The sequence below is a fragment of the Larimichthys crocea genome, chromosome XVI, assembly GCF_000972845.2.
Source record: "Larimichthys crocea isolate SSNF chromosome XVI, L_crocea_2.0, whole genome shotgun sequence".
Taxonomy (NCBI): Eukaryota; Metazoa; Chordata; class Actinopteri; family Sciaenidae; genus Larimichthys; species Larimichthys crocea.
In genome coordinates, this window is record NC_040026.1 from 9,420,269 (window position 1) to 9,446,771 (window position 26,503).

At 39.6% G+C, this 26,503-nt stretch overlaps 1 protein-coding gene across 2 annotated transcripts; it reads left to right on the forward strand.

Annotated features, from left to right (window-relative positions):
* Positions 1 to 101: 101 nt before the first annotated feature.
* On the forward strand, positions 102 to 24,687 carry wdr90 (WD repeat domain 90). Of its 2 annotated transcripts, none has more exons than XM_019272699.2 (43): positions 102 to 441; positions 538 to 632; positions 920 to 1,096; positions 1,751 to 1,889; positions 2,056 to 2,226; positions 3,196 to 3,322; positions 3,950 to 4,017; positions 4,718 to 4,830; positions 5,003 to 5,239; positions 5,340 to 5,402; positions 5,509 to 5,577; positions 5,703 to 5,813; positions 5,987 to 6,132; positions 6,251 to 6,308; positions 6,470 to 6,588; positions 7,719 to 7,880; positions 8,000 to 8,130; positions 8,255 to 8,371; positions 9,263 to 9,498; positions 10,034 to 10,170; positions 10,623 to 10,753; positions 11,005 to 11,135; positions 11,384 to 11,545; positions 11,987 to 12,115; positions 12,725 to 12,858; positions 12,954 to 12,994; positions 13,092 to 13,211; positions 14,038 to 14,205; positions 14,298 to 14,380; positions 14,473 to 14,575; positions 14,763 to 14,884; positions 16,674 to 16,830; positions 16,933 to 17,123; positions 17,258 to 17,426; positions 17,660 to 17,783; positions 18,144 to 18,315; positions 19,590 to 19,712; positions 20,124 to 20,292; positions 20,451 to 20,581; positions 21,404 to 21,547; positions 22,194 to 22,310; positions 22,407 to 22,491; positions 22,587 to 24,687. In XM_019272699.2, exons 1-43 carry the CDS (start codon positions 429 to 431, stop codon positions 22,742 to 22,744), a joined length of 5,553 nt encoding a protein of 1,850 aa, XP_019128244.2. In that variant the 5' UTR covers positions 102 to 428; the 3' UTR covers positions 22,745 to 24,687. The 2 variants fall into 2 exon arrangements, with proteins under 2 accessions (XP_019128244.2, XP_019128245.2); XM_019272700.2 differs by having other exon boundaries at positions 541 to 632.
* The last annotated feature ends 1,816 nt before the right edge of the window (positions 24,688 to 26,503 follow it).

Genomic DNA, 26,503 nt, shown 5'->3' on the forward strand with positions numbered 1-26,503 from the left:
ATTTATAGCCTTTTTGCTCTCATATACGCCACAGTTTTCTCTTCCATGCAATAGGAACTCCATTACCCAGAAGCACCAGGGAAAGCAACGCACATACGTCATGAGCGTCGTGCTGCCGTTAGCAACAGCAGAGGCTGGAGCGGGAAGGATATAACTGCCGCACTAATCTGTTGATGACAACACTAAACTATTGTTTACTCGGTTCACAGGGGAGCTGGAAAAGATGTCGTATTTTATAACGATGTGAAACAAAATGTTTTATCGTTTTGACCCCTTGAGAAACGGAAAAGGAAGCTCTGTCGGACATTAAGTTGTCTGTTTGCTAGCCACGGTCTGTACATTTACACTAGCTGCTCGATTTTTTTAAGAAGTTGCAACAAGGCTGAGACATCAACAGGTGGAGTTTACATCGGCGATAGTCGCTATCAATGGCCTCAAAAGGTAAAATTAACTTCAAGGTTTTTAAATGAAAGTTCGCCAGGTAGTGTCTGTGAGCCTTAAGGTGAAAGTTAGGTTGATGTTACTGTTTTGATTTAGCAGGTTGGCAGCATCCTTATGTCAACATATTCAAACATGTCAGAGTTGAAGAGTGGAAAAAGTCGGCGAAAGAGGGAGATGTATCAACATGCACGGTAACTTTACACACATACACAATAACTGTTTATATTTACTGTAATATTTAAAGTTATACTTGACCCCCAAACTATGTTTTGAATGTTTACTGTGGGCTTGAAATGTGGTTTGTAAGTGTGTCCACAACCTCCATAAAAACATATGAAAACAGCCCTAAATAGTAGTAACAGTCGCCTAAATAAACAGCATTTGTCTTAGTCCTCCCTGTTCAAGCCTACAAAAGTGTCACCTTTACCTGCAGGTGTTCAGACCAAGTTCATTTACTTTATGTCTGCTTTCATCACAGAACAAGACACTCAAGTGTACAGTGTTCCAGATCAGAGGTCCTGTTCCTGCCAACAGCTACATCATGATACCCAAAAACAGCAACCAGTCTCTGGGGCTGACAGGGCGCTACTTCTACCTTCTCTTCAGGCCCACCCCTGGCAGATACTTTGTGGTCCACCTGGATGTGTCCGCAGAGGTATCAAATCTGACTTTGCTGGGCAGTCCTGGCCCTCTGTGTGATGAAATCGAGAGTATTGATTTATCTGTGCTATCTAAACAATCTGTCATTTAATTAAAGTCCTTTTGTATAGTCATGTGAGTGGAGTTTATTTAGAAGACTAATCCACAGCTGAGCCTTTTTTAGCTTCCTTTGAAATTGACTTTGTAATTTTGACATTTAAATGCACGCCTTTCTTATGTGTTGGCATTTCACTCTAATTGAAATTCTGAAGTGGGACCAAGTAGCCTACATGTTCTCATGTTAAATACCATCCAAGTGTGTGAAAAACATGTTAATTATTGTCTTTACACTTTTATGCCTTTTGGTTCTTATTTATGTAGGTACATCCAGTCGATTTGGCTCATTAACAGCACAATTTTTAAAAGCCTAGTGGCAAAATAAAACCCCAGTAACTTGCTTAGTTGTGAAATCCATCAACCCCATATCTGTAACCGCTTATCTTCATCAGGGTCACGAAGGGCTGGAGGCTATCCCAGCTTAGTTGTGAAATATTCAACCTTTATCTAATATAAATGCCACTTATATGGTGAATGTGAAGATTGATTTTTAAATAGATTTTTCTCTTAAAGGAAGACATTTTTTTTCCTCTATCTGTACTGTGACGTGTAGGAGGGCCAGGTTGTCCGTCTCTCCTTTTCCAACATGTTTAAAGAGTTCAAGTCCACACCCACCTCGCTTCAGTTTCCTTTCCTGTGTGGAGCTGCAAAGGATTCAGTCTATGAAAGCACGGCCAAATCTGCAAGACATGGTAACATACATGCACACATGTAACCATATTTGATGTACATATGAGCCATTGTTTGTATACATTTGTTTTGAAGGTACGTTGTACTTTTATGTATAATGTACCTATGTATATAACATAAATAATCTTGCATGTCTTGCAATATAACTGGCAGTATTGATGTTTCCAGGTTTTGTGGGTCCAGCTCCCACTTCAGTGCGTTGGACCTGTCTGATGCTGGATCTGCAGTACACACTCTCTGTCTACGTCAACCGTTGCTACAGTCACCTGAAAAGCATCAAGCTTTGTGCTAACATGTCGGTGAAAAACATGTTTACCAGTGATCTGCTGCTCGATCCAGGTGAGACTGGGACTGCTCGATAATGGCAGAAATCATAATCACGATTCTTTTGGTCAGTGGTGAGATTGTGATTATTTCACTCTTTGAAACATCATGTGTTTATTGATCTGAAACTTTAACATTAGGTTTCCATCATGTGTTTATTGATCTGAAACTTTAACATTAGGTTTCCTATAATACTATAATAATATAATACATAAATATATGATATTTGTTATAATGTGAGAAAGGATTGCTGAAATGTGAATCTCTTGTGCTGTTTTGTCACTCCAAGCACCGGTACCGTAACGCCACAGATAGATGTGCATCAAAATTGAAGTGGTGGCTAGCTCAAAGACTGCAGTGTGAATTTAAGCTTTTAGGAGAGATGAAAGTGATCCACTGTAAAGGCAAGGTGCGCTGGATGTATAACACAAGATCATTGGGAGATAGAATGCAACACAATAATTATTTTATCTGTATCTTGTTTTCATAATCAGGGGAACCCAAAATACCAATGCCCTATGTGAGACTAAGCTGGGTAACTTTAGACCTAATATATCTGTCATTTTTGTGATGTCATAGATATACTATAAATCTTATACTGTATGTACTAGTTGAATAGCACTGGTGTTTTTTTTTTTTTACTAGTTTGAGGCATATGCAAAAATGTACCACTGCCTATACCACACAGGAAAAAAGTATAACGTGTTATTCAATTATCACAGGCCAGAAAACATGGCATCATTGTTTGACCGTCAAGAGCCACTTGAGCTCTTGCTTATTTAAACAACTCAGTTCAAGGACCAGTCAAATGCCTTGGTACAAAGGAATGAATATTGGGAGTATTTTAAGAGCACTTTAATTCAAAACATCAAAAAAATATGTTTTTCACATACTGTACCTATTGTTCCATATCTAGTTCAGTCAGACTCCGCCTTCAGATTTCTACAAAGTTTATTCTACTTGTGCAAATTTCTCTTTCGACAGGAGTTTCCTTCAGTGAAGCCAAGCTGATGGGTTTGACCTCTTCTCAGGGAACAGGTCCTATGCCCAGAGACATGTCATTTCCTGTGCCCAAGGGAGGCTCTTGGCATGACCTCTATGATTACATCAGGTATGGTAACTTCACTTGGGAACAGCACGTACGTCACTGAAATTGTGCTAAAGGCAAAATTTACTCTGAACTACTTTTTCTCATTTTTGCGACCATCATTTTTGGTAGCAACATATTTTTGTCTCTCTGTGGATAATAAGTGAAACACTAATGACTTGATGTCACAGCATGATTATTACCTCCATCAAGATTATGTTTTCAGTGCAATTTGTCTGTTTGTCAGCAGGATTACAGAAAAAAAAACTATTGATTTGTTTTTCCTGAAACTTGGCAGAAGGTTGTAGCATGATCCGAGGAAGAATTCTTTGAAGCAGAATCTGAATCACAGGGCAGACACAAATTATTTTTTCACTTTTGCTGTCGAAGATTGAGTCTGTGCTCTCAGAGTCACCTTCTAGTTGGTGATTGTATCAGTGCAGCTGTAATAGAGATTCTGCAGCCTAAAAGCCTTTTGGGAAATGTGAGCTTTTGATGTCAGGTCAGTTTTTTACCCTAGTTGATTTTTTTCGCCCATAACACCAGTTTAGTATTAAAAACAAGTTTGGCATATCTATATTCATTTTTAAGACAACTACAGTTACCTGCACCCACAGTGCACTAATCTCTCATCTTGTTCTACACCAACAGGTTTCCCTCAGAGGGAACAAAATTACCCTTTGACTCCATTCAAAAAGGCAATCCTAAACCTGAAGCTAGTAAGTTATAAAATATCACACTGCTCATCATTCAGCAGCCTTCCTGCCCTTGAATTCTACACCTCATGGCTCCACTGGTCACATTTGTGTGGAGATTTTCTTTAAAACCTGTTAAAACTGTTTTTAGCCCACCCACTTGTAGGTAATCCTATGGAAGAATTATCCTGTTTTTATTCAAGAGAGTAGATTTTCAGTTTGAGAGCATGATTTCTCCTTCTCGTGCTCAGATTTATTCTCCTCGTGTTCACATTTTGTGCTCTCACTCAGATTTCTGCTGCTTTCTTTCAAAATGACAGCAGGGAGGGACATCATTCAGTCTGAGCAGATGCCCTAACATGAGAGGACGTGCTTGTTCTGAATACGAGCACTTTAGATTTGAGAGCGCAGACTTTAGATCTGAGCGCATAGACTTTAGATTTGAGTGCAAAAAAAATGTTTGTGTCCAAGAAGAAGAAATGTGAGCACAAGCATGTGATTTTTGAGTCCAAGCAGACATTTTGAAAGAAAACGGCAGAAATCAGAGTGCGAGCACAAAATGTGAGCACGAGGAGAATAAATCTGAGCCTGAGAAGGAGAAATCATGCTTTCAAACTGAAAATCTACACTCTTGAATAATGATAGGATAATTCTTCCATATAATCATGTTAGGAATATATTACTTCCAAATATATTACAACTTTCATATCTCTTTCTATCCCAGCATGCGTCTCCAACCAAAGACGCCCTGTTAGAGAGGAGCCTTGCTGTGTCAACCTGAGCAAACCAGTTCAGGACCGTGTGTCCCTCATCCAGCAGATAACCACTCCAAAATCAGTAACTGATCACATTTAGTATCTTTTTAAATAAATTCTCTGCCATGCTAATCAGCTTAATTTTGTCAGTGGAGAATGTGGCAGATGGTCCAGCTTGATCTTTTGTATCGTCTAGTCTTCTAGGAGGCTGCTATTTTTGGTTTTCTAGCAGTTTTCTTATTCTGTCTCCTCAGCTCCAGAGGAATCGAACCCCCTTGGTGACCAACATACCTGAGCTGGGTGTAGTTTCCACTCACCAGAAGGATGACTGGCTTCGCTCAAATAATGACCAGCATCAGCAGGAGTCATCACGCTCCAATTCACACCATCTTAGATCCAGGCCACCATGTGATACTGATGGCAGGGGAGTTCACGTTTACGTGCATCCTGAGGATGTCTTCAGCAAATATAGGGAGGAAAGTGAAGAAGAGGTGAAGCTACATATTGACTAGATCTTTTCTTGCACAATACATGACATTTCTTTACAGTTTTATGGCAGCATTGGAAACACTAACCTTGTTTTATTTTCAGTTTGTTTGCACTCCTGTGCCACATCCTATCCATCTATCATCATCCAAAGAAACCAGAGAACGGGTAAGAGATGACAGTGGAGAGTGAAATGAATCCTACTCCTACTAAGACATAATTTCTTTAGGAGCTAATTGCAGTTTTTTTTTTTCTTTTGTGCTCTCCTTGATAGAAGCTGCTTCCAGACCCGATTCTCAGGCTCAATCAAATCATTGGCTTTGGAGGAGCCACTACTAGATGTGTATGCTAATTTAGAGTTTTTCAGTCTGGCTTCTCACATACATTGTAATTATGAATGTCACGAATGAAAAGAATTAAATCAGCAGCTGATTAGAGGTCTAACCGCTGTACATTAATACTTGCTAGGCCCTGTGGACCAAATCGGGTGATGCTGTGGTATATCCATGTCATGCAATCATCATCTCTATGAAGATATCCTCTAATCAGCAGAGATTCTTCATCGGTCACACTGATAAGGTAAATAAGCTGTGATGTGTTGACCTGCCTCTGCTGCTGAGTCTCTTCTAATGTGTGCCATGGCACAGCTGGTTCTGGCAGCATCTTAAATGCACTAAGGTACTTTGTAATTCCTAATGTCCAGTGTCCTAATTCAGTTAATGTTTACATCAGTCAATGTGTTTTCTCTGTAGGTGTCTGCACTGGCTTTTAATGGAAACACCACAGTGCTGGCCTCAGCACAAACTGGTAACCACAGTGTAGTTCGAGTCTGGAACTATCCCAAAGGAAGCTGTCTGGCCATGTTTAGGATTCATGCGCATTCATTATCCTCTCTTAGGTAACCAACCGGATACATGCATGCAGTCATGAACACGCACTTATTTTACATATACAAAGCTCATCTTTATCACTGCTCGCTAACACTAATTCTCTGTTGTTCTCTTTCCATTTCAAAGCTTCTCGTATGCCGGTGGTATTCTCTGTGGAGTGGGTAAAGACAACCACATCAAAACAGTAAGTGCCGAAAATTCATGCTCCGTAGAGCATGTAACACTTTTCATCATTCATTTATGACAAGCTATAAATTGCTCACCTTAATAAAGTCTATGACTCAGAAATCCTCCTGTTTGCACTCCTGACTGTCTCTATTTGTCATTCTAATTAAACTTTCATAGATGGTGGTGGTTTGGAACACTCTGAACATTAGTAAAGGCGGAGAGGTGACCATCTTAGCCAAAGCACACACAGATGTGGACATCCACACCATGAAGGTTGCCTTTTTTGATGATACAAGGTGCCACTCTTCTCTTTGTGTTTTTTGGATGCACATTTAACCAAGCCAAGTGTATGTTTGCAAATCTGGGAAAACTTTATGCATTTCCATCCATCTGTTGATTCACTAAGAGTAAATCTTGATGACATTGTTTCATCTGCTCATTACACATTCTACATACTGTATCATGTCATGTTAAAGCAAATCAAGGATGGAATTTTTTTTTTCATACACGTTTCTTGTGGAAGAAAGAGTTAATCCTGCAGATGAGACTGCACAGATAATCATTCCACTCCCTGCGTCAGGTATTTTTAGCACAGGAAGCTAAAGAATCTTGGTAAGAGAGTGGGAGATAGGGATGGGAGATATGGACTAACTCACATTTATCCCGATTATTTCTGGTATTTATCAAAAAAAAAAAAAGATGAATAAACACCAATTCAGCCTAACCTTTCTGACTATAATCTATCACAAAAATAATAATAAAGGCTGGGGGGAGCTGGTGGTGGGCGTGTCTATACCTGCTGAATATAACCACTGTGAAACAATCAGGAAATAACTTTTTATTTCTCTGATTAATAACAGCTTTATCAAGGTCTGCACTCGCTCTCTGTTATTGTTACTCTATGTCTCTCTACCAAAGCACTCTCGCTCTCGCTCTCTGTCTCTCTCTCTCTCGCTCGCTCTCTAATCATCAGACACAAATCAAATTAAACTTCTTCGGGTCATTGTATTTTGCAGCATCAATTGCGTCGGACTCACATTTAGAAGCTGGTACATGAAATAAACAAAATGAGAACACACACACAGGTAGATTATCAGAGTTTAGTCCGTGAATCCACCTGGATAGTCTCTGCTCTAGAGACATTTCAGGCTGTCTGTGGAGGCATGTTTGTCAATATGCGTGTTGGGCTGCAAGTGTGTCGTGCACATACATACGTCATCAATGGGAATTTATTGTTTTTATCGTGGGATGACATATTCTTACCCTGGGGAATGTTTTTGACAATATATCGTAAACAATGACATATCGCACATTGCTAGTGAAAAAAGAAGTGAAAATTTTTTTTCTCACTGCAGCAGTAGGAAAGATATAAGTCTCATTCCAGCTTCTCAATACATGGGTTAATCTCTGAGTGTGCTGGTTTCAGGATGGTTTCATGCGGTCGGGATAACATTCGCCTGTGGCGAATGCGAAATGGGACGCTGCGCTCCTGCCCAGTCAACCTGGGTGAATACCACTCAATGGACTTCACAGACGTTGCCTTTGAGGAGGGAAACTCTTCCAACCAATATGTTGATGATCGAACACTGTGAGTGAGCAAACCAGTCGCTACTTTACCAAACATTGGAAAAAGTGTGGATCTAATCCAAAATCTTATTATTAAAAGATTCATATTCATATTTTCTCCCTGTGATTGTCGTATTATAGATTTGCCAGCAGTCGCAGTGGCCATATCTTTGAGATTGACTACAGCAGAGTTGTCATCAGAAATGTCAGAAGGCTGATGCCTGCACAGCAGCAGCATGCAAACCGCAGGGAAAAATGGACTTTTAACACAGGTGTGTTTACTTCTCTGTCGGAGAGAAGGTTTGTGTTATTTACCAGATTAAAGGGTTGTGTATAGGGGGGAAAACATTCTATAGAGCCTCGGCATCAAAATGTGCTTGTGTGTATGTGTTCCAGGTCCAAGCATTGCGATCAACAGCATCAGTGTGTCCTCATCATTCTGTGCCACAGGCTCTGAAGATGGCTTCCTGCGGCTCTGGCCCCTTGATTTTTCTGCAGTCTTCCTGGAGGCTGGTAGGCACAGGGGACCGTGACATAACATTTACCTCCAGCAAACTGACAGCAGCCTAAAGTTTCCATCCCACAAGCAACAGTTTGATGTTTTGTTCTGTTTTAATGCCTTTCATACAAAGTTGTAATCAAATTTAATTTAACTTGTTAAGCACCGTTTTGAATTTCGCTTCATTTTGTTAGTGCAAACCAGAGCAATATTAAAAATAATAGAAAGATATTCATAAAACATGCCTGACATATCTATCCATCAACTATCATTCTGCTTCGTGGTGGCAGCAGATTAAGCAGGGTATTCCAAACAACTCTTTACCCAGCAGCATTTTTCTGCTCTTCTTTTGGGATGGATTGGTCTGTCCTGGGATCTTTTCCCAGTTTGATGTACCGGGAAAACCTCCATACAAAGGCACTCCAGCCCCAAACACTTTTGTTTCTTTTGACACAAGCTCCCTCCAGATATCCAAGCTCCTCACCCTATCTTTAAGGCTGTGCCCAGTCAACCTACAGAGGAACTAATTTTGGCTGTCTGTGTCCACAATCTTATTCTTTCAGTCACTACCCAAAGCTAATAGGTAGGTCAGCACTTGAATGTAAATGGACTGGTAAATCGAAAGCTTTGCATTTCAGCTGAGCTTCCTCTTCACCACAATGGTCTGGTACAACATCTACTTTACTGTTGACATCACACCAGTCTTCATATCCAACTCATACCATTGCTTGTGAACAAGGTTTCCAAAATATTTAAACTCATTTCGGGGAGCACCCCATTGTGTGTTGAAACTCCCGGTCTGATGAAGCGAACAGAACCACATTATCTGCAAAAAGTCCTTACACAGACCAAAAAATAAATAAAAAATCAAAGAGTCAACTCAAAAACATGTCATTATTTTTCAGAACATGAGGGACCTGTGAGCCTAGTGTCAGTCTCATCAGACAGCCTTCAAGTCCTGGCAGGCACCTCTAATGGTAACCTGGGTTTCCTTGATGTGAGCAGCCGTGGTTACAACACGCTGATGAGATCACATACAGACACCGTGCTCGGCTTCAGTGTGGACGGTATCCGTCGCCATCTCACAACAGCCTCCTCCGATGGCACAGTGCGCATTTGGAATATGGATTCCTTGCATCAGGTCAATCAGTGTTTTTTCAGCATTTATTCTTACCTCTTTATAGTAATAAAAACCTACTGCTTGAATGGTTTATTAATACATTTTCACCATGGTTTAACAGGCCTCAAGGAAAATTATTTTAATCATGCCCTTATTTCGCCTAGGAGACACCAAGTTTCAGTTTGTTAAACCAAATCTATGTACGCAGTCTCTCCACTTTAGAGTGACTTTTGTCTGTTCACTATAGAAGCGGAGCCATACAAGGCTCTGTGTTTGTTCTCTGTCAAAATTTTTCAGTGTCCTTTCTTTTTGTATTTTAAAATACTGACAGCATAAGGTTTTGTTTATGATACTGTTTTACCCTTAGCCCTTGGTTCTCAGTGACTCCAAAGTCTTCAACAGTAAACTGAATCACAAAGCAAAGTAACTGGATTAACTAATTTAAGTAACTGCAGTGTGAACTTCTTTTGCTTGTTTTCCTTAAAGAAATTGACACTGTGTCCAATACTTTTGGTTTGCTATTGGCTTATTTACTGTTGTTATCTCCTGTCCTTAGTTGTATGATTTTGTGTCAGACGACAACCCATGCTCCGTGGCCTTCCATCCCAGAGAGCAGGTCTTCTCTTGTGGCTTCAGCTCCGGCATTGTCAGGGTCTTTGACATCCCCAGTGCCAAGCTAATGGCTGAACACAAGTATGTTTATAGTTACATAGAGTATGTAGCTCCACCAGTGGTTGCAACTTTCCCTTTTTGGATACCAAAGCTCGCATGAGCACAATTACTGCATGCTGTAGCATCATATGTCAAGCTGTATGTAATGGAAAATTCAGCTAGATATAATTCTACCCAGCTTGGTGCAGAGTAGGATAACAAAGGCACAAGTCAGTGTAGCATAAAAATGATAAAAATAATTTTAATTTATGGTAAAAAAGGTTACATAATGTTGCTTTAATTCGTTTTTTGTTTTTAAAGATAATGAGACATATATATATATTTAAAAGCATTTACAACAACAACAAACAGCTTTGAACTTTGACTGCAATGAATTCTCATCTGACTTAATGTACTAAACTTCATACACCTTAGTGTATGTGTGTCATTTTGGGGCATTTTAAAAGCTTTTACAACTTGTCCTTGTATTGTAGACAGCACAGAGGTGAAGTCGTGGGTCTTGCCTTCTCCCCGGATGGGGAGTTCATGTACAGTGCTGACTCCCATGGCTCTCTGACACTTTACAACGCCTCTGAGGAAGACCACAATGTGATCAGAGTTGTGTGTATGTACTGTTACATTTATCAGAAATGTTAAATAAGCCTAATCATACAGTAAATTTTAATATGTAGCTATTCCAAAACATAGAATCTATGAAATCAACAATACTATAAGATACTGCATGCACTTATTTATATATATTTCTGGAATTAATAAAGTTAATTACTCAATACCCAATACACAACTTAGCGTACCAGGCAGCCTCACTCAACATCAGTGCTATTCCATTTACTCTGTACTTGGCTGATTTTCTAGGTAATGTCGTGGCTCGGGGCACTGAGCGTGCTCCAGACGCCCTTGCAGTGAGCAGTGACAGCCGCTGTCTGGCTTTTGTCGGTCCCACAGAGTACATTGTCACCATCGCTGACTCACACTCTCTGGATGAGGTATCTTGCACGCTGTCACTTCAACCCCGTGCCTTTTTCTCGCATTGTTCAGATCAGATTTCACTTCAGTGTTACGGTGGTCTTTTTGTGAATTTTCCCCAAAAGATTGAGAAAGTGTTTGTAATCTTCCCTTACTGACGGTTAATATATTCATCATATCACCTGAGCTTGCGAGGTCATGTTCTAAGTTTTTATGTCTTACTGTATGTTCTTAAGTTTCCGCACTGACCCAGTCTATCTCTGCACAGTTGCTTCATGTAGATGTGAGTATTTTGGATGTAGAGAGCCCTCGTCTTGATTCTGCACTGAAGGTCTGCTTCCCTCCGGCCTCCACTGAGCACTTGTTGGTCACTACATCAGCTAACAAGATACTCTGGGTCAGCACTAGCACAGGCCGTCTTCTCCGTGAGGTAATAAAGCTGAACTTTAACACAGCTGATGCTTGAGTTGGAGGAGACTAAAGAAAGGCAGAATTTCTGTCTGTACTTAATAATACTTAAGAATTACGCCTATTCTGTTACTGTCATTACAAAATTTAAATTAAAAAAATAAAATAATAATGCTCCATTTGCTTTACAATAGTGACGGAGTCAGGATTGTGAATGTAGATACTTTCTGGGTCCAGTTAGAGCATGCATAGCCCATTCTGTATTGTATTTGGAGGTATAAGTAGCTGGGTTATGAGAACAGTTGGAAGATAGTTGTCAGGCTGAGCTAAAATCAGGAGCAAGATAACACAACATAACAAGATGCTGACAGATATACTGATAACAAGAACCTTACAGGTGTGGAAGAATCCAAGCCATGTGGTTGAATTTGTACGTCTGACTGGATTTTCGTCCTCCTAACAGGTATCTAAAGTGCACAAACACCAGTGCTCGTCTCTGGCTGTGAGTGAGGACAGTCGATTCCTGCTGACAGCAGGACACAATGCTGTGAAAGTGTGGGATTATAACATGCAGCTCGACATTAACTCACAGGTAGAGTTCATGTCTTGTATAATCAGTACTATTGACTGGAGTATGGATTACAGAAAGTCCCTGCCACTATGTATGAGTCAAATAAGCAATGTAAATGAAATGCAAAGTGCTTTAACACAGATTTCAGCTATAAATCCAAGTTGAATTTATACCAAAGTAATATTTAAACACCTTGTGAAAATACACAAATTCAGAAGAGGGGACACTAACAAATATTTTCATATTTTAATGAATAATCTGCAGATGATTTTCTCAATTAGTTGATTTAATCATTTGGTCTATAAAATATAAGAAAATTGTGGAAAAAAAGGTGCATTCAATTTTCTTGTTTACTTTTTGCTTGAAAAACTGTTACATGATGACTCATGACTGATCTTTTATGCTCTACAAACAAGTTTCTTTTAGTGTATTCTATGATTATACCATCAGGGGTTAGGTCATTTCACACTTCAGCCTGCAAATCATGAGAGCAGTTACAGCTGTATAATTATGTGCTAAAGCGTTGCATTCCTTGTTGTTAGTATGTTGTCATTTAATTCAACGTTAGTTGTAGTATTAGGAGCTTATTTTCTGTTAGTAGTAACTGACACGTGTGATTCTCTGTACTAGATGTTTATAGGCCACAGTCAGCCCATCCGCCAGGTGAGCTTTACCCCTGACCAGCTGGGTGTGATCTCAGTGGGAGACGCCATATTCCTTTGGGATTTTCTGGCACACCCTGTTGACTCTTTGTCTGAGAGCAGGTAATAATCCCGTTACATGTTTGAGTCTTGTTATTAATGTGCGTTTTAAACTTTTCACCAATTTATTGGTAAATATTTATACTCTGCGCTCACAGATCACCTCTCAGATTAAGCTACATCTCGGCTCCTAAATCAGGTAACTTTGTTTAGAGTTCATGCTACAATAATAAAAGATGCACCAGATTCAGATGTTCTTACAAATACACTGGCGCTCTTGTGTCTTCATGTAACAGTTCAACCAGAAGTAAGTGGAGTCCAGCTGTCCAACGGGATGCCACGACAGACGGCACCCCTCCCCTCCTCATCGCCACCACGTCTGGACGTCAGCACCCTTGACCAAGGTGACCAAGGGGGTAAGTTCACACAGTTTCAGTCACTAAAACATCAGCTAAAAGAGCAGATTTGCACCGACACCTTAAGAAACTATATTAGTGTTAGAAAGCGTACCTCCAATTCCTGGAAATGTCAGCAGCTCTTGTTGCTTTCGTTCATCTGTAATTGATATTTATAAAGCTATGCAAACATGCCTCTTCCCAGATATTTCTCTTAAAGCGTGATTGACTAGTCCATTGACATAGTTCATTAGTTATTAGACCTTAAGCAATGTATTGACAGGGTTATAGTTTTGAGCAGTGCAAGAAACACAGATATATTTTCTAACTTGCAGGATTTAAGATTATTGCACTCAAGCTGGAAACAGACTAACCATTCGATTACCTATTGAACTAAAAGAGGAAGAGCTTGCTCCACAAGATTTATATTGATTATTGATTTTCAAGATTGCTCAGGTGTTGTATCTCCTGCTCCTACACTTAACAGACAATTTATAGCAAAGAGGTCAGAATAAAAGATGTGTTAAAATGATTTTAATTGTGCATGTATCAAAAAATATCTGTCTAAATGAAGTCGAAGATTGCTTCTTTTCAGCAGTGTTCTAAGTGTTGATTGTTGTTGTAGTTTACTTGGTTAATTTATTGTATATTCAGGCTTTGTTCAAATCTGTTGCTACCAGGATCCTCTCTTTAAAATACAGAAACACAATTATATAAAACCCAGTTGGTTCAGTTCCAGCCTGTGAGCTTTGTTGTATGTCATAGCCCTCTGTTCCTTGTTTCTTGTAAATAAATCATTTTGTGTTTTAAAGGTGACCGTTGGATATATTTTCTTTCCTTCCCACAGCTTTGAGCTCATTGTCTCTTTGTCATGATGACACGACGACTATCCAAACCGTTCCACTCCGAGCCACTGGCTCAGCTCCTTCCTCTGACTCCAGACCTGCCATCTCATTCCTCAAAGTAACAGAGCTGGACAACATATCTCCCATGAATACCAGTCATATGGACGCTGGTAAGGGCCCCACTGCATTGGTGAGCCTAAACTGTGAGCTGACTTTGCCTTTTCTGAAGATATTTTTTAATTGATGCTATTTTGTCATTTAGTTGTGGTGAATGCAAGGAAGCCAGTACGTCCTGATTGTTACAGACACTTTATCCCACGTTTCAAAACCTCCTCTCTTGATCAGGTAAATAGCACTTTGTATGGTGATACATATTACTATATACTGTTTGTTTCCTGTTAGGTCTATTAAGTCTATGTATATTTTCTGTGATCCAGGGTGCTGTGGCTCCCCAACCAGGAGAAGAGGGCATAAAGCTGAAAGCAGTTATTGGTTATAACGGCAATGGCCGTAGCAACATGGTGTGGAGCCCTGACCAAGGTTAGCATGATATACTGAAAGTAAAGTTGGGAAACACTTGAAGTATGACTCATTGGCTCTCCAAATATGAATATCTATATGTATAAGTAGACTGAATAGCAAAGTTTGAATGGAAAATGCACATAGGCTTTGTTTTTCATGTCAGCTGTTATTGTTTTGCTGTTCCAACTATTAATTTGTGTTACAGGTTTGTTTGCATACTCATGTGGCTGTGTGGTGGTGGTGGAGTACCTTCATACGGGAAGTCAGAGACACTTGCAGGGCCACAGCGAGGAGATCTCTTGTCTTGCAGTCACAAATGATGCACAGGTACTACTACTATAACAGTGATGCAAATTGTACCACTGTACTGTTCTGTTAGCTGTGTATTGAAGTGTATTGCCGCAAGCCATCTTTCCCCTCAGGGAGAATTAAGTCTTTATGAGCTTATCATAAAAGAGCTTAAATAAAATGAGAACAATATTTCTTATTACACATTTGCTTTGCAGTTGCAATGGCAGCTGTTATCTAAGCCTCATGCAACCAGTCTGGGGTTTGTTTTGAGCTCTCAAGAGTATATCTGTGGCTGCGTAGACTCTTTACAGATTGACATGATTCTTGCATAGGTATAAAACAGGGTCAATGGTGTTTCATTGTGTTGCGTACAGTTTTCTGGTCTGTGTCAGACTTTTCATCCCAAAACTAAGTAGCCCCTCTTTTAGGTACAGTCTCCTTATTTGTCTTGGCTGGTCCTGTTCAGAATTACCCCATTCTGTGTCGCATTCACTCTCCTCCGTGTTTGTTAACTAAATTCTTTGTCTAGCCAATGTCAAAAAAAAAAAGGAAAAAATGCCAATAAGAACAGTGCAGAGCTTAAGGTGTGTCTTGTTTTAACAAAAAGTCCAAAACCCAGAGGTTTTTGTCTGTATGACAAAAAGAAGCAGGAAATCGTATCAATGGGAAAGTTTTCTATTTATGCTTGAAAAATGTTTTGTCCATCAAGTGATCGATTTAAATAACGAATCGTTTCAGCTCTTCACGTAACAGTTTTGGGCAGCCACAGTCAATTTTATCATCTGAAATGTCCGTAGTAGATGTTATATGCTAGTCACTATTCAACATTAATTCTGTAATTTGGTCAACCCACAAAATGAAACTGTTGCTGTTGTGAGCTGGGCTCTAAAGCTTGTGTCTGTGCTCTAACAGTTAAACAGAGTACAGTACCAGCACATGGCACATGAATGTGCCAAAAGGCGAAAACAAGTGTATTGTATCAGTTTCTATAAGTCAGTCATACATTACTGGCAGGAAACTTTGTCATATTGTTTGAGCATGTGCAGGTGTGTGTGTCCAAACTGGCACCAATGATCGTTCATGTGATAACTTTTTGAATGTTTCTGTGCCATGTCCAGATTAGAAAGAAAGCATAATGGACATATTGAGACGATTCACAGGAAATAGTGATTTTTTTATTTTTATTTTTTATCCCTGTCAATTCTTTTCCGAGAGGCATTACTGGATCAAGACATTCTGAACTGGTCTCAGCCAGTCAGCTCAGCAGGGGTACAAGTCACATGTTTCAGCTAGTTAGTTAGTCACTGCAGGGGATCACTACCTCTGAAAAAAAATTACCTCACCCCAGTCATTAGTCCAGTCAAGAGGTGAAGAAATAAAATCCCATAATCAACAGGAGACAAGAGAAGGGCATGTCTACGTTAGCTCTTTGTGCCAGCAGTCAATATTTTACAAGAAGAGAAAGAAATTGGCTCCAAGTGAGACACTGAAAACACTTCTAATGTGTCAAATAATTGTGAAACTCAAAGAATTATAAATGGCAAAACGAAATTCACTTACAGTATTAAAGCAACTGTATCCAAATAAATTAGTAATTAATAATTAGTACAATTCTCTGTGTAAAAGGATCTAAAAGTCTTCTCAAAAGCTATTGGCTCAAATGTCTGTGAAATATCTCTAAGAAAAATTCAAACTCAAACATCTTGTGGCCAGGAAGTCCAGGATTATGAAGCCGGCCATTTTCTCATGTTCGACATGTGTCCTTTTTAGTGCTTCGTCTTATGGACTGAGAAATTAAAATGAAACTCTGCTTATTTGTGTCTAGACTGTAGCATCAGCAGCTGGTGGCAGTCACGGCAACAGGAGCCTTATCTGCATTTGGGATGTCCAGAACGGAAGTTGTCGCAATACCATCTCCTACCACAAGGGGACAGTGCAGAGTCTCACTTTCTCCAGGGATGACCGCTTCTTTCTCTCTGTCGGTCAGTCAAATTTGAATCCATCAGTCAGGAGCATTTCATGTAAATGAAAACTTGGCCATGACCAATCTAGTGACACTTTGGATTTTTCACAACACCATCTAGGAGACTTTTCTGACCCAGAGGTGGTTCTGTGGAGCAGTAAGACCTTCCAAATACTGTCCAGTGTGAGCTTGTCAGGACCGGTCCATGATGTGGCCTTCAGTCCGTCAGCAGCCAGTCAGCTGGCTTGTGTGGGAAGCCAAGGGGCTTACTTCTGCCTTATCCACACACACGGCTCTGATGTAGACCTCAAGGTAAGTGACTGCAGAAAAACAGACTTATTCCCTAATTCACTATGTTGTCTGAACACATGATGCATTCTTCCTTTTGTGTTTTAACTGGGTAAAGGTTTTAGTTGTATTTGCTTTGTAATAATTCACCCTGATAGGTCCAGAGGGTGAATACACCAGCAGAGGTGGGTGATGTGGAGCTGACGGCTTTGTGCTACCACATGGAGTCCTTGCTGTTCACCGCCACCAATCGAGGACATGTTTGCGTCTGGGACGTCAACACACAGTGCTGCTTGATGACCTGGGAAGCCGATGAGGGCGAGATCGGTACAAATGGACCCTCTTTTTATTCTAACCATCTTATATGGACAACAGCTAAATACTCACAACAGCATTATTATTTTCTAGTTATTTATGTCTAATAAAGGAGATGATTTTTTTATTTAACTTGATGAAATTGCTTCAAATATACCTGCCATTTTGAATTATATGGCTTACATGTATTTTGATCCTGGAAATGTGACACATGGTAATTGGATTGATATGGCTTCTCGGTGTAGGAGTGTTGCTGTGTCGAGGGAACCGTCTGTTGACAGGCAGCAACACCCGCTGGTTGCGACTGTGGGCAGTCGAAGCTGTGCGGGGTGTGATGCCTCAAGAAAAGGTCTGCGATATGAAAGACAGGTCTGTAGCTCATTCTCATATGATTCTCCTGTGTCTTACATGGATGTACATACATACATACTCTGAATTGCTTTAAAGTTCAGCAAAAGGGAAAGAATATTAAGATTGATAAAAGATGCATTTTATTTATTTTTTTTGCACTGTATAATTACAATAATGCAGTTTTATGGTGCTTTTTCAACTCTGCTAGACTGTAACCTAAACCATAAAAATATTCCTTTTTCTTAAATATTTCTTCTCTATATGTATTGTGTTAAACAGTTAAAGAATGAGAATATGGTACCTCATCCTTAAGTGGCCATGTACCCATCACCTATGGCCTCATTGTTTTGTTTTTGGTCTCCTTTGTCTGTCCTTCAGTGGGACCGTGGTGGTGCTGGAGCAGGAGATAATGCTGGATGGGACGACGGTCAGTGCAGCATTTGATAGCACAATGGACATGGGCATCGTTGGCACGACGGCAGGAACCCTGTGGTACATCAACTGGTCAGACAACAGCAGCACCCGGCTCGTCAGCGGACACAAGACCAAGGTACCAGTGTGAGCTTTGGGAAGTGAGAAATAACCACATGCACATCCTGTGTCTTCAGCCATGTTTGGAACATACAGCCGATAATCTGGAGACAAGTGCTGCTCTTTTTAACATCTAGCGCCATCACCAGGTCAGAGTTATAATTTGTCCCAGTACTTTATTTTAGAACTAAATGCCTGCCAAAGTTCACACATTTCTGCAGCGAGAATTTCTATTAATGGCCTGTAAATCACACATTAAAGGTGATTCCCAGGGGAGAGAAGTATTTCACATTAAAAGCTGTTTGCAACAGTTCAGGATATTTTTATGACCATCAGGTCATAAAAATAAAGTAAAGAAACAGCAGGGAAGCAATTAACAGTTACTGATGACATTTCAGTAAACTGATGACAGGGCCACCAACATCATTACCACCAACAGACAAGTGACACATTAAAAGGAGTATCAGTGCGATGTGTCGGGTCACCGCGTGCTGCCAGGTCAGCTTTGGTGTTTCAGTGATGGTGGTGCACCATGCTGGCTCCCATATGTGTTCAACTGGGTTTAGATCTGGTGACTGCGAAGGCCAGAACATCTGATTCAGTGAGCCTTCATGCCCTATGGACGGAAGCAACAGAAATGTTTCATCATAGGATGAAGGTGGTTTTGATTTTTTAATGTCCTTCCTTCCAAGGGGACAAATGGACCCAAACCACACCAGCAAAATGTCCCCAGCATTAACAGAGATATGCTCACTGTAGGGGTAAAGTCTTTTAGACCTGTATGGTTCTCTTGGTGCGCCACACATGCTGAGAATAATTCATCGGACCATGTCTGTAGACAATTACACAGCTGTGTCCTGACAGTGAACCCTGTTTCAAAGTCACTTAGTTCTTTTCCTTTTGCTACTTCATTCAAAAAAAAGCTGAATCAGCTGGGCCTGCCACGCAGTGCACGTGTGTGGAGGCATCCACATTTGTGATGTTTGTCCACTCGTTCAAGTTTTTTTGCTTTAATTTGTCACCTTTCTGTATTTAATTACACATTTTTAAAATTTTAAATAGCACCAAGTTACTAGTAATGGTTTTAATGAACGAATGAATCATCATTTATATTTATTTACGTGTTAAAATTGAATTGTTCAGCTTTTATTATCTTGATAACTGTTTGTCATTTTGTTTGTTGGGGTAAGAGGTAACGCTGTGAGGTAATGTTAACATGGTGAATCCAGGTCGTTGTCTACACTCAGACATGGAAAGCTTCATTCACTGCACATGCTCCTCTCTGCTCTCCAGGTTAACGATGTGGTGTTCAGCTCTGACGAGAGGCATTTCGCCACCTGCAGCGAGGATGGCAGCGTGAGAGTGTGGACAGCCCCTAGCAATGAATTGGTGGTGCAGTTCCAGGTGCTCAACCAGGTGAGGGAATACCAAAAAATTTAAAATCAATATGTGAGTCAGGTCCAGTATGAATCAAAGGAAGCTTTTTTTCTAATGGACACCTTGATGGAACATCTCAGACTTCTCTAAAAATTAATGGCAGTCAGAGAATTTTGGGGATTATTGTACAAATTACACAACTCTAACAGAATACATTTTTCTGATGGCTTTTGTGACATTTTATTAAGCTAAAAAATAAAAAATAAGTTAGGAGTAACATTTTTTTCATTATGAACGAGTTGGAGAGTCTTTCTTGTACTTTTTGCTGGCAGCTGATGTGAGTAAGATGTGTGTGCAAGATGGCACAAGTGGCTGCAATCACACCCACCATGCACCATAACATGCAAACACACTGCTGATAAACACCCCCCTCATGTGTCTTTCTGTCAGGCCTGTGGCTGTGTATGCTGGAGTCCTTCTTCGAGTAAGGACAGTGCATGTGTTGCTGCAGGATACAGCGACGGCACCCTTAGAATCTTCCGGCTAGCCTCCTCAGAGATGGAGATGAAGCTGCATCCTCATAACGTGGCGGTCACTGCCATCCAGTACTCTGCTAATGGTGAGAGAGGAATGTAATGGCCAAACACTAATAGATCAATGTTTAAATGATAAAAAGGACGAGTCAAAGCAGAGTGCTGGCTATGTGCTGGCTATAAGTCTCATGCTGCTATGTTTCACCCAGTTCGACTGTTGTAACTGTTTTTGGCCCCCATACAGGTCATGTGATCCTTTCAGCAGGAAAGAATGGTCTGGTAGCTGTCAGCAGCCCAGTGAATGGAGCAACTATCCGTGTCATCAGGGACCACAAAGGAGCACAGATTACTACCATCCAGTGTGTGAATGAACAGGTCAGCTCACTGAATCAGACCAATGAGTGGTGCTTTGACAGAGCTTGACCTTGGCCGCACAATAGAAAACAGCAGCAGAGGTTACAATACGCATCATTAAATCTGATCAGCTGCAACATATGATACAGAGAGTGCACTGCTGTGGTGTTTCCACAACAGCAATCACTTAAAAAGCAATACTTTTGGAAATTTTCAGTAGGTGTTGCTCTTTTGTTCCGTGTATAATCAGTCACAGTGTTTGTCCGCTCCTGAAATGTACCTCAAATTGATCTTTCTGTTAGCAAATAAAAAAAAAATAGCACCTCTGTTTACCAGAAAGATTGTTAGTAAAAGTACTGCAAATGTAAGCTTTAATGAATCATTGGTACGTGCCTATATAATCACTATTAATCTAATAGCAACACTGACATTTATTTATATGAAAATGTCACTTACTACTTCAACAAATATGTTTTTGTTTCAAGTGACATCAATCCAATTAAAAACAGTGTGCAGTCTTAAAAAGCCACAAGAAATCAATTTGTTAGAATTGTTAATTGGCAGTTTGAACACTTGAATGCAGCCTGTCTTTGTTCCTGACATGTCATTATCTTATAATGTTATAGTCTTTCTTATCTTGGTCTTCTACCTGGTCTGGCATTTCCTTTCATCAGCTCTCTGCAGCTACAGCATACAGGGTTATAGATCTTATATGGTGCTATTTAAATGCAAGGTGGAAAAAAAAGTGCCCTCTGAAGTTCTTCCTTGGGTTCTTGTGACATTTTATGACATTTTTTTCATCAGCGCGTGTCTGATGGAGCTGTTTTATCTTCTAATCCTCAGTGTAAAACTTTCGGACTGGAAGGAAACGAGATGTGGTTGGCTGCCAGTGCTGACAGACGTGTCAGCGTGTGGGCTGCCGATTGGGTGAAGGACAAGTGTGATCTTCTAGATTGGCTGACATTTCCTGCTCCAGCCTATTTTGGGGTACCGTCTGTATTTTAAGTAGCAGTACATTGTAATGACTTAGAATGTCACTCCTAATGTTGAGCTGATGTTGAGTATATCTTTTTTTTTTTCTAAGGCTGACAGATACTCCAGCTCCCTTCTGTCAAGTGAAGACATACTGGCATATTTTTTAAAAGTTTAACATTTAATTATAAGGCTGATACTTAACCCCTAACCCTTTACCCAATATGATCAGGAATATCTCATGTCTCATATTTGCGTCTCTGTACCACTGCTGTTCAATACTGAATGTTCTGACCTCTCTTTTTTTGCAAGTGGTTCACAGTTTTGTTTGTATTATGCAAAGGATACATCATCTCAGTCTTACACACACACACACACACACACACATTTCTCTAACATTTAACGATATGGTCTTGCACATAACCCTGCAAAAGGACATAATGTCATATTTCTGATCAGAGTAAGTCCATTCAAATTAAAACATGTCGCACAATGCAGGTAATATTATATGTCAGACTCACTTTATTGGCCAGGTGTGTGTACACACACAAGGAATTTCACTACACAGGTTTTGTGGTGTATGCCCAGCAAAATGCCTGACTGACTCTTATTACCAATTACCAGTACACATGTAATATTTCTGTACATGTTTGTGTTCTAGGATGACAGCCCACCTCCCAGCCTTGCTGTCTTCTGCCCTACAAACCCCAGCCTGGTGGTCTATACTGGCTACGGAGTAGAGAAAGAGCTGTCCTTCTACAGCCTGGTTACAAAGCAGGTATTGCAGCTCCCCCTTTATCCTGATGGCTGAATGTGTACAAATGTGTGTGTGTTTAATCTCATGCTAATATGTTTGTTTTTTGTTTTACTACAGATAATCAAAAAGATTGCACTGCCCCACTGGGCCACATGCTTTAGCCTCTCCTGTAAGAGTCAACTCATAGCTGTGGGATCAAAAGGTAAACTAAGATCATCCCCACAATATCTGAAGTAGGGAAATTAGTTTGCAGAAATATAATTTTAATTTCTCACAATGTTTCTGATCTCTTCTTAGAGCGAGTATTGAAGTTGATCAAGTCAACCAGCGGCAGATTCCAGGACTTTGTGCAGCACAGTGACTCACTGCAGACGTGTCACTTCTCTCCCTCTGGGACTCTTCTTTTCACTGTAGCTTTTAATGAGATACTGTTGTGGGAGGTGCAGGGCCTCTGAGGGCCTCTGGCCTGTTTTTTTTTTAACCTCAAACCTCGTGGGTTTATTCACAAGTGCCTAATTTATATTGTTACTTTATGTAATTTTATCTTTCCATAGACATTTTTTTAATCAGTTACATATTTCTTGGGAAATAGTTATAGTTCGTGGAGAAGCTTTGTGTAAGATTTGCCACTCTAAAGTTTGGAGTGTTTTATGCGTAGGGTTTTAAAATATAGACGTTTTAACATGTTGAACAATTGTTTTTAATGTTCATTCACTTCTATTGTTCGACTATTTATTTTAGTTTTTCTTATTGTGAGTTACAATGTGTATGAATACTGATGAGTGATTAATAATTGCTGTCATGTCTACGTTTTTTTTTTTCAGTGGTGAATAGAATTATGGTTTGTGGGCTGCTCTAGGATGGTGTTTCAATAAAAAGCAGCTTGTAAAATTACAATCTTGAATTTTCACCAAGTCCAATAACGCCAGCATGGTGCTTGCACACATACAATACAGAAAGTGCTGCTGCCAAAGATATTTGTACTTTTACTTTTCACCAGAATGATGAAGCACAGTTTTGCATGAATCTCCTCGAGTTTCCATTTTAGTTAAAGGACACTCCAACAAAAGTTTCTTTCTGTAACAGGGGCTTTGAATTCAGCCTTCCCAATCTGAATGACAGTCTCCCTTATTACTGGTACAGGGTCACTCTTCTGTCAGGGGTTTTCATCAGTTTGCCATTTCAGCATTCAGATATGTAGCATACACACTGTTGATACCGCCTCTGTCACCGTTCTGTTAAGAAAACAATGACACCAGTGATGCAAACTCAGCTGTTGTGCTAGTAGTTCAGGTAGAACTTCCTGTTTGTGACATTATATATTTAAAAAAACAACAAAAAAAACAAGTGCAGTTTGTGCTACATTGATTAAAATTTTCATCCCCTAACCACAAAAATAGTTCAATACAGTTCTCAACATGCAGCACAAGTATTTCTATTTTTCTGAGAATGATCAAGCAGTTTTAGTAAATATCATGTGATCCATCCTGAAGAGGATGAAAGCATTCAATTTAATACAAGACCAGCTGCAAGTGGAAAACAAGATTATCCTGCGGGGATATTAAATCATGCAAAGAACGGGCAATTATTGAACATTACAGACTTTTGACTGAAAGAGACTAAAACATGAAGTGGTAAACAAACACTGGGGCTGAGATAAACACCGGCTGACATGGAACTACAGTCTGGAGTACTTAAATTATCCTCTCCACTTCTCTTGTTGGTGCTGCATAACAGACATAACTTCTGCTGTATGTAATGGACACAATAACAGTTTTGAAAATCACACTTCTCTTCAAGCAAATGTGAAGAAAATGTGGAGGTCCAGGTGTTCAAAATGACCTCAGATGTTTTAGACAGTACTTTCCCCAAATGATTATTATCATTTCGTAGTCATTATCCTTTGAATCAGGTAAAACAATTGTCTTAGGCTAAATCATAGAGTGTGTGAGTTTTACATCCATGTGTTCTGTTCATGTTTGAAACAGGCTCTGTCAGTGCAATGAGGGCAATACTGTCTGAATAATACATTTTAAAACTGCGTTGGCCTCCTGGTGCCACGCCAACAATATCAGCTATGATGTGGCTGCTATAACCCTTTTGAATGACACAAATTACACAAGCACATTGTTCCAACGAGCTTTGATGCTTATAGGGCTACATCTTAAGGACTGAGACCAAGGACCATAAATAAACAGCATATTACTGTACATGTACACAGGGCCAGCCCTCGGCTTTCAGTGGGCATACACAGACTTTGTTTGTGGCCTCAAATCTTTTACTTTCTTTGAGGGTTGGCAAGTAACTACAAACAGTAACATGATGTGAAAAGTAAATGAAGTAACTGGATCCTGCAGGATCATTTTGTCCAATGAAAATAAACAAACTTTTTTTATTAAACCACCTTATCTGAACTATTTTTTTAGATTTGTCAGATTTTTCTCATTTATCATGTCAGAGGTGTCATCACATATATTAACTGAATATTTAGACTATAAAGGCAGTTCATCTTCTGACACTGTTTGCAGCTAAATATTAATAGGAATTAATATAAGATATTAACCAGAGGTCCTGTCTGATCAGTAAGAGTGAGGATAAACACCAAAGCATGATAATGATTTGCACACAGGAAAATGTAACATACTACTTTGAGGCTTCCCTTTTATTTGGCTAGAGATTGTTGTTGTTACCTCCACTTATGTCATAATACAGACAATACATTAAGACTACATTCATGATTTTATTGAGAATCATTACAAATAACAGATTATAATCTGTAGGTTAATGGAGCGCGTGAAAGGGGTTAATTAATGATAAATAATGAGAGTTATCAGTCTCTTGAGTGAGCCAGTCAACACCCTAAAAAGTGAGGGGCAAGCAACACACAAGTCCAAGTTAATGTTTGGCCCTAAGCAACCACATAGCCTGCTTATACCAGTGGCAGGCCCTGCATGTACATGTGCATGATGTTAGTGATGTTAGGTTTTCTTGTTGTTACAAAGGTGTCTTGTAAGAGTAAATGATTAACCAATCAGAATCAGATCAGAAATACTTTATTAATCCTTGCAGGGAAATTGTGTTCGTTACAGCAGCTCCCAAACGGTAAGTTAGATAGTAGTAATAGCAAGAAAAACATTTGAACACTATAGAGGTTGGATAGTGAAATCCCAAGAAAAAACTGTACTATATACTATACTACACACTTATAAGATATCCATTATTACACTATATACACAGGTATAAATAACAGTTAAATAAAACCAGTAACAGTAAAATAAAAGCCAAGTAACAGTGAACTATACAATATGTCAATCAAAAAACCTTATAAAGAATTTAGTCTTTTAGGGGGACTGTACAGAAAATACACTAATTGTTTAAAGTGCAGTATGCATAGCCCTAGATTATTTGTTTTGAGTGATCATACAGTCCTGACAGGACAGGATAAACATATTAAAAGCTTTGTCCAAACCAATATTATGATTGGTAGACAAATACTTGTCAGGGGATGGAAGACGGAGGGGGTACCCTCTCTACAAGAGTGGGCTGTGGAGATGGCACGAGTGGCAGCATTCGAAAAAATATCATATAAACAACTGGGTAGACTGGATCTATATAAAGCAAAATGGGGCAAATACTTAATTTATTTAAGAGGCCCCTGAGAGGGCGTATATAGTGGCGAGACACAAGTTTTCAGTTAATTGTATAAAAATATATAGATTTGCTTCTTTTTGTTTTTGTGTGTATTTTATTTTGTGATTGTTACTTTAATCTTTGTATTTGTTAACAGAATATTGCATTAATGCAGGGCTTGTTTTATTTATTTTTTCGTATTGACTTTCCCTCGAATCATTTTTTGTGTCTATTTTTGTTTTGGTTTATCTTAAATCATGTCTTCATCAATGTAGTTAGGGTAACTTTAAAAATTGTACATGAAGGAGCACAGGAGTAGGTAAGCAGAAAAGGATCAGCACAGTTGGTGGTGTTTGTTTAGGGGGGGCATTTGTGTTTTTGGTGTTGTTGAATAATGAAAATAAAAACTGTTAATCACAAAAAAAAGTGCAGTATGCATACGTGGAAGATTGCACTTATGTATTGCACAAACCAGGGATGTCTCTGTAAATATATTAGGTGCATGCACTTGGCTGTTGGAATATTTTACAGTTTAAACATGGTTAAAACATGAGAGCGTCACGTCCACGTTGTCTGCAGTATCT

What these genes read in the sequence shown, in the direction of transcription:
- wdr90 (XM_019272699.2), top strand. An exon ending in TGATCTGCTGCTCGATCCAG is followed by an intron (nt 2,227 to 3,195) that starts GTGAGACTGGGA and finishes CTCTTTCGACAG; the next exon opens with GAGTTTCCTTCAGTGAAGCC. An exon ending in ACAGCCTGGTTACAAAGCAG is followed by an intron (nt 22,311 to 22,406) that starts GTATTGCAGCTC and finishes GTTTTACTACAG; the next exon opens with ATAATCAAAAAGATTGCACT.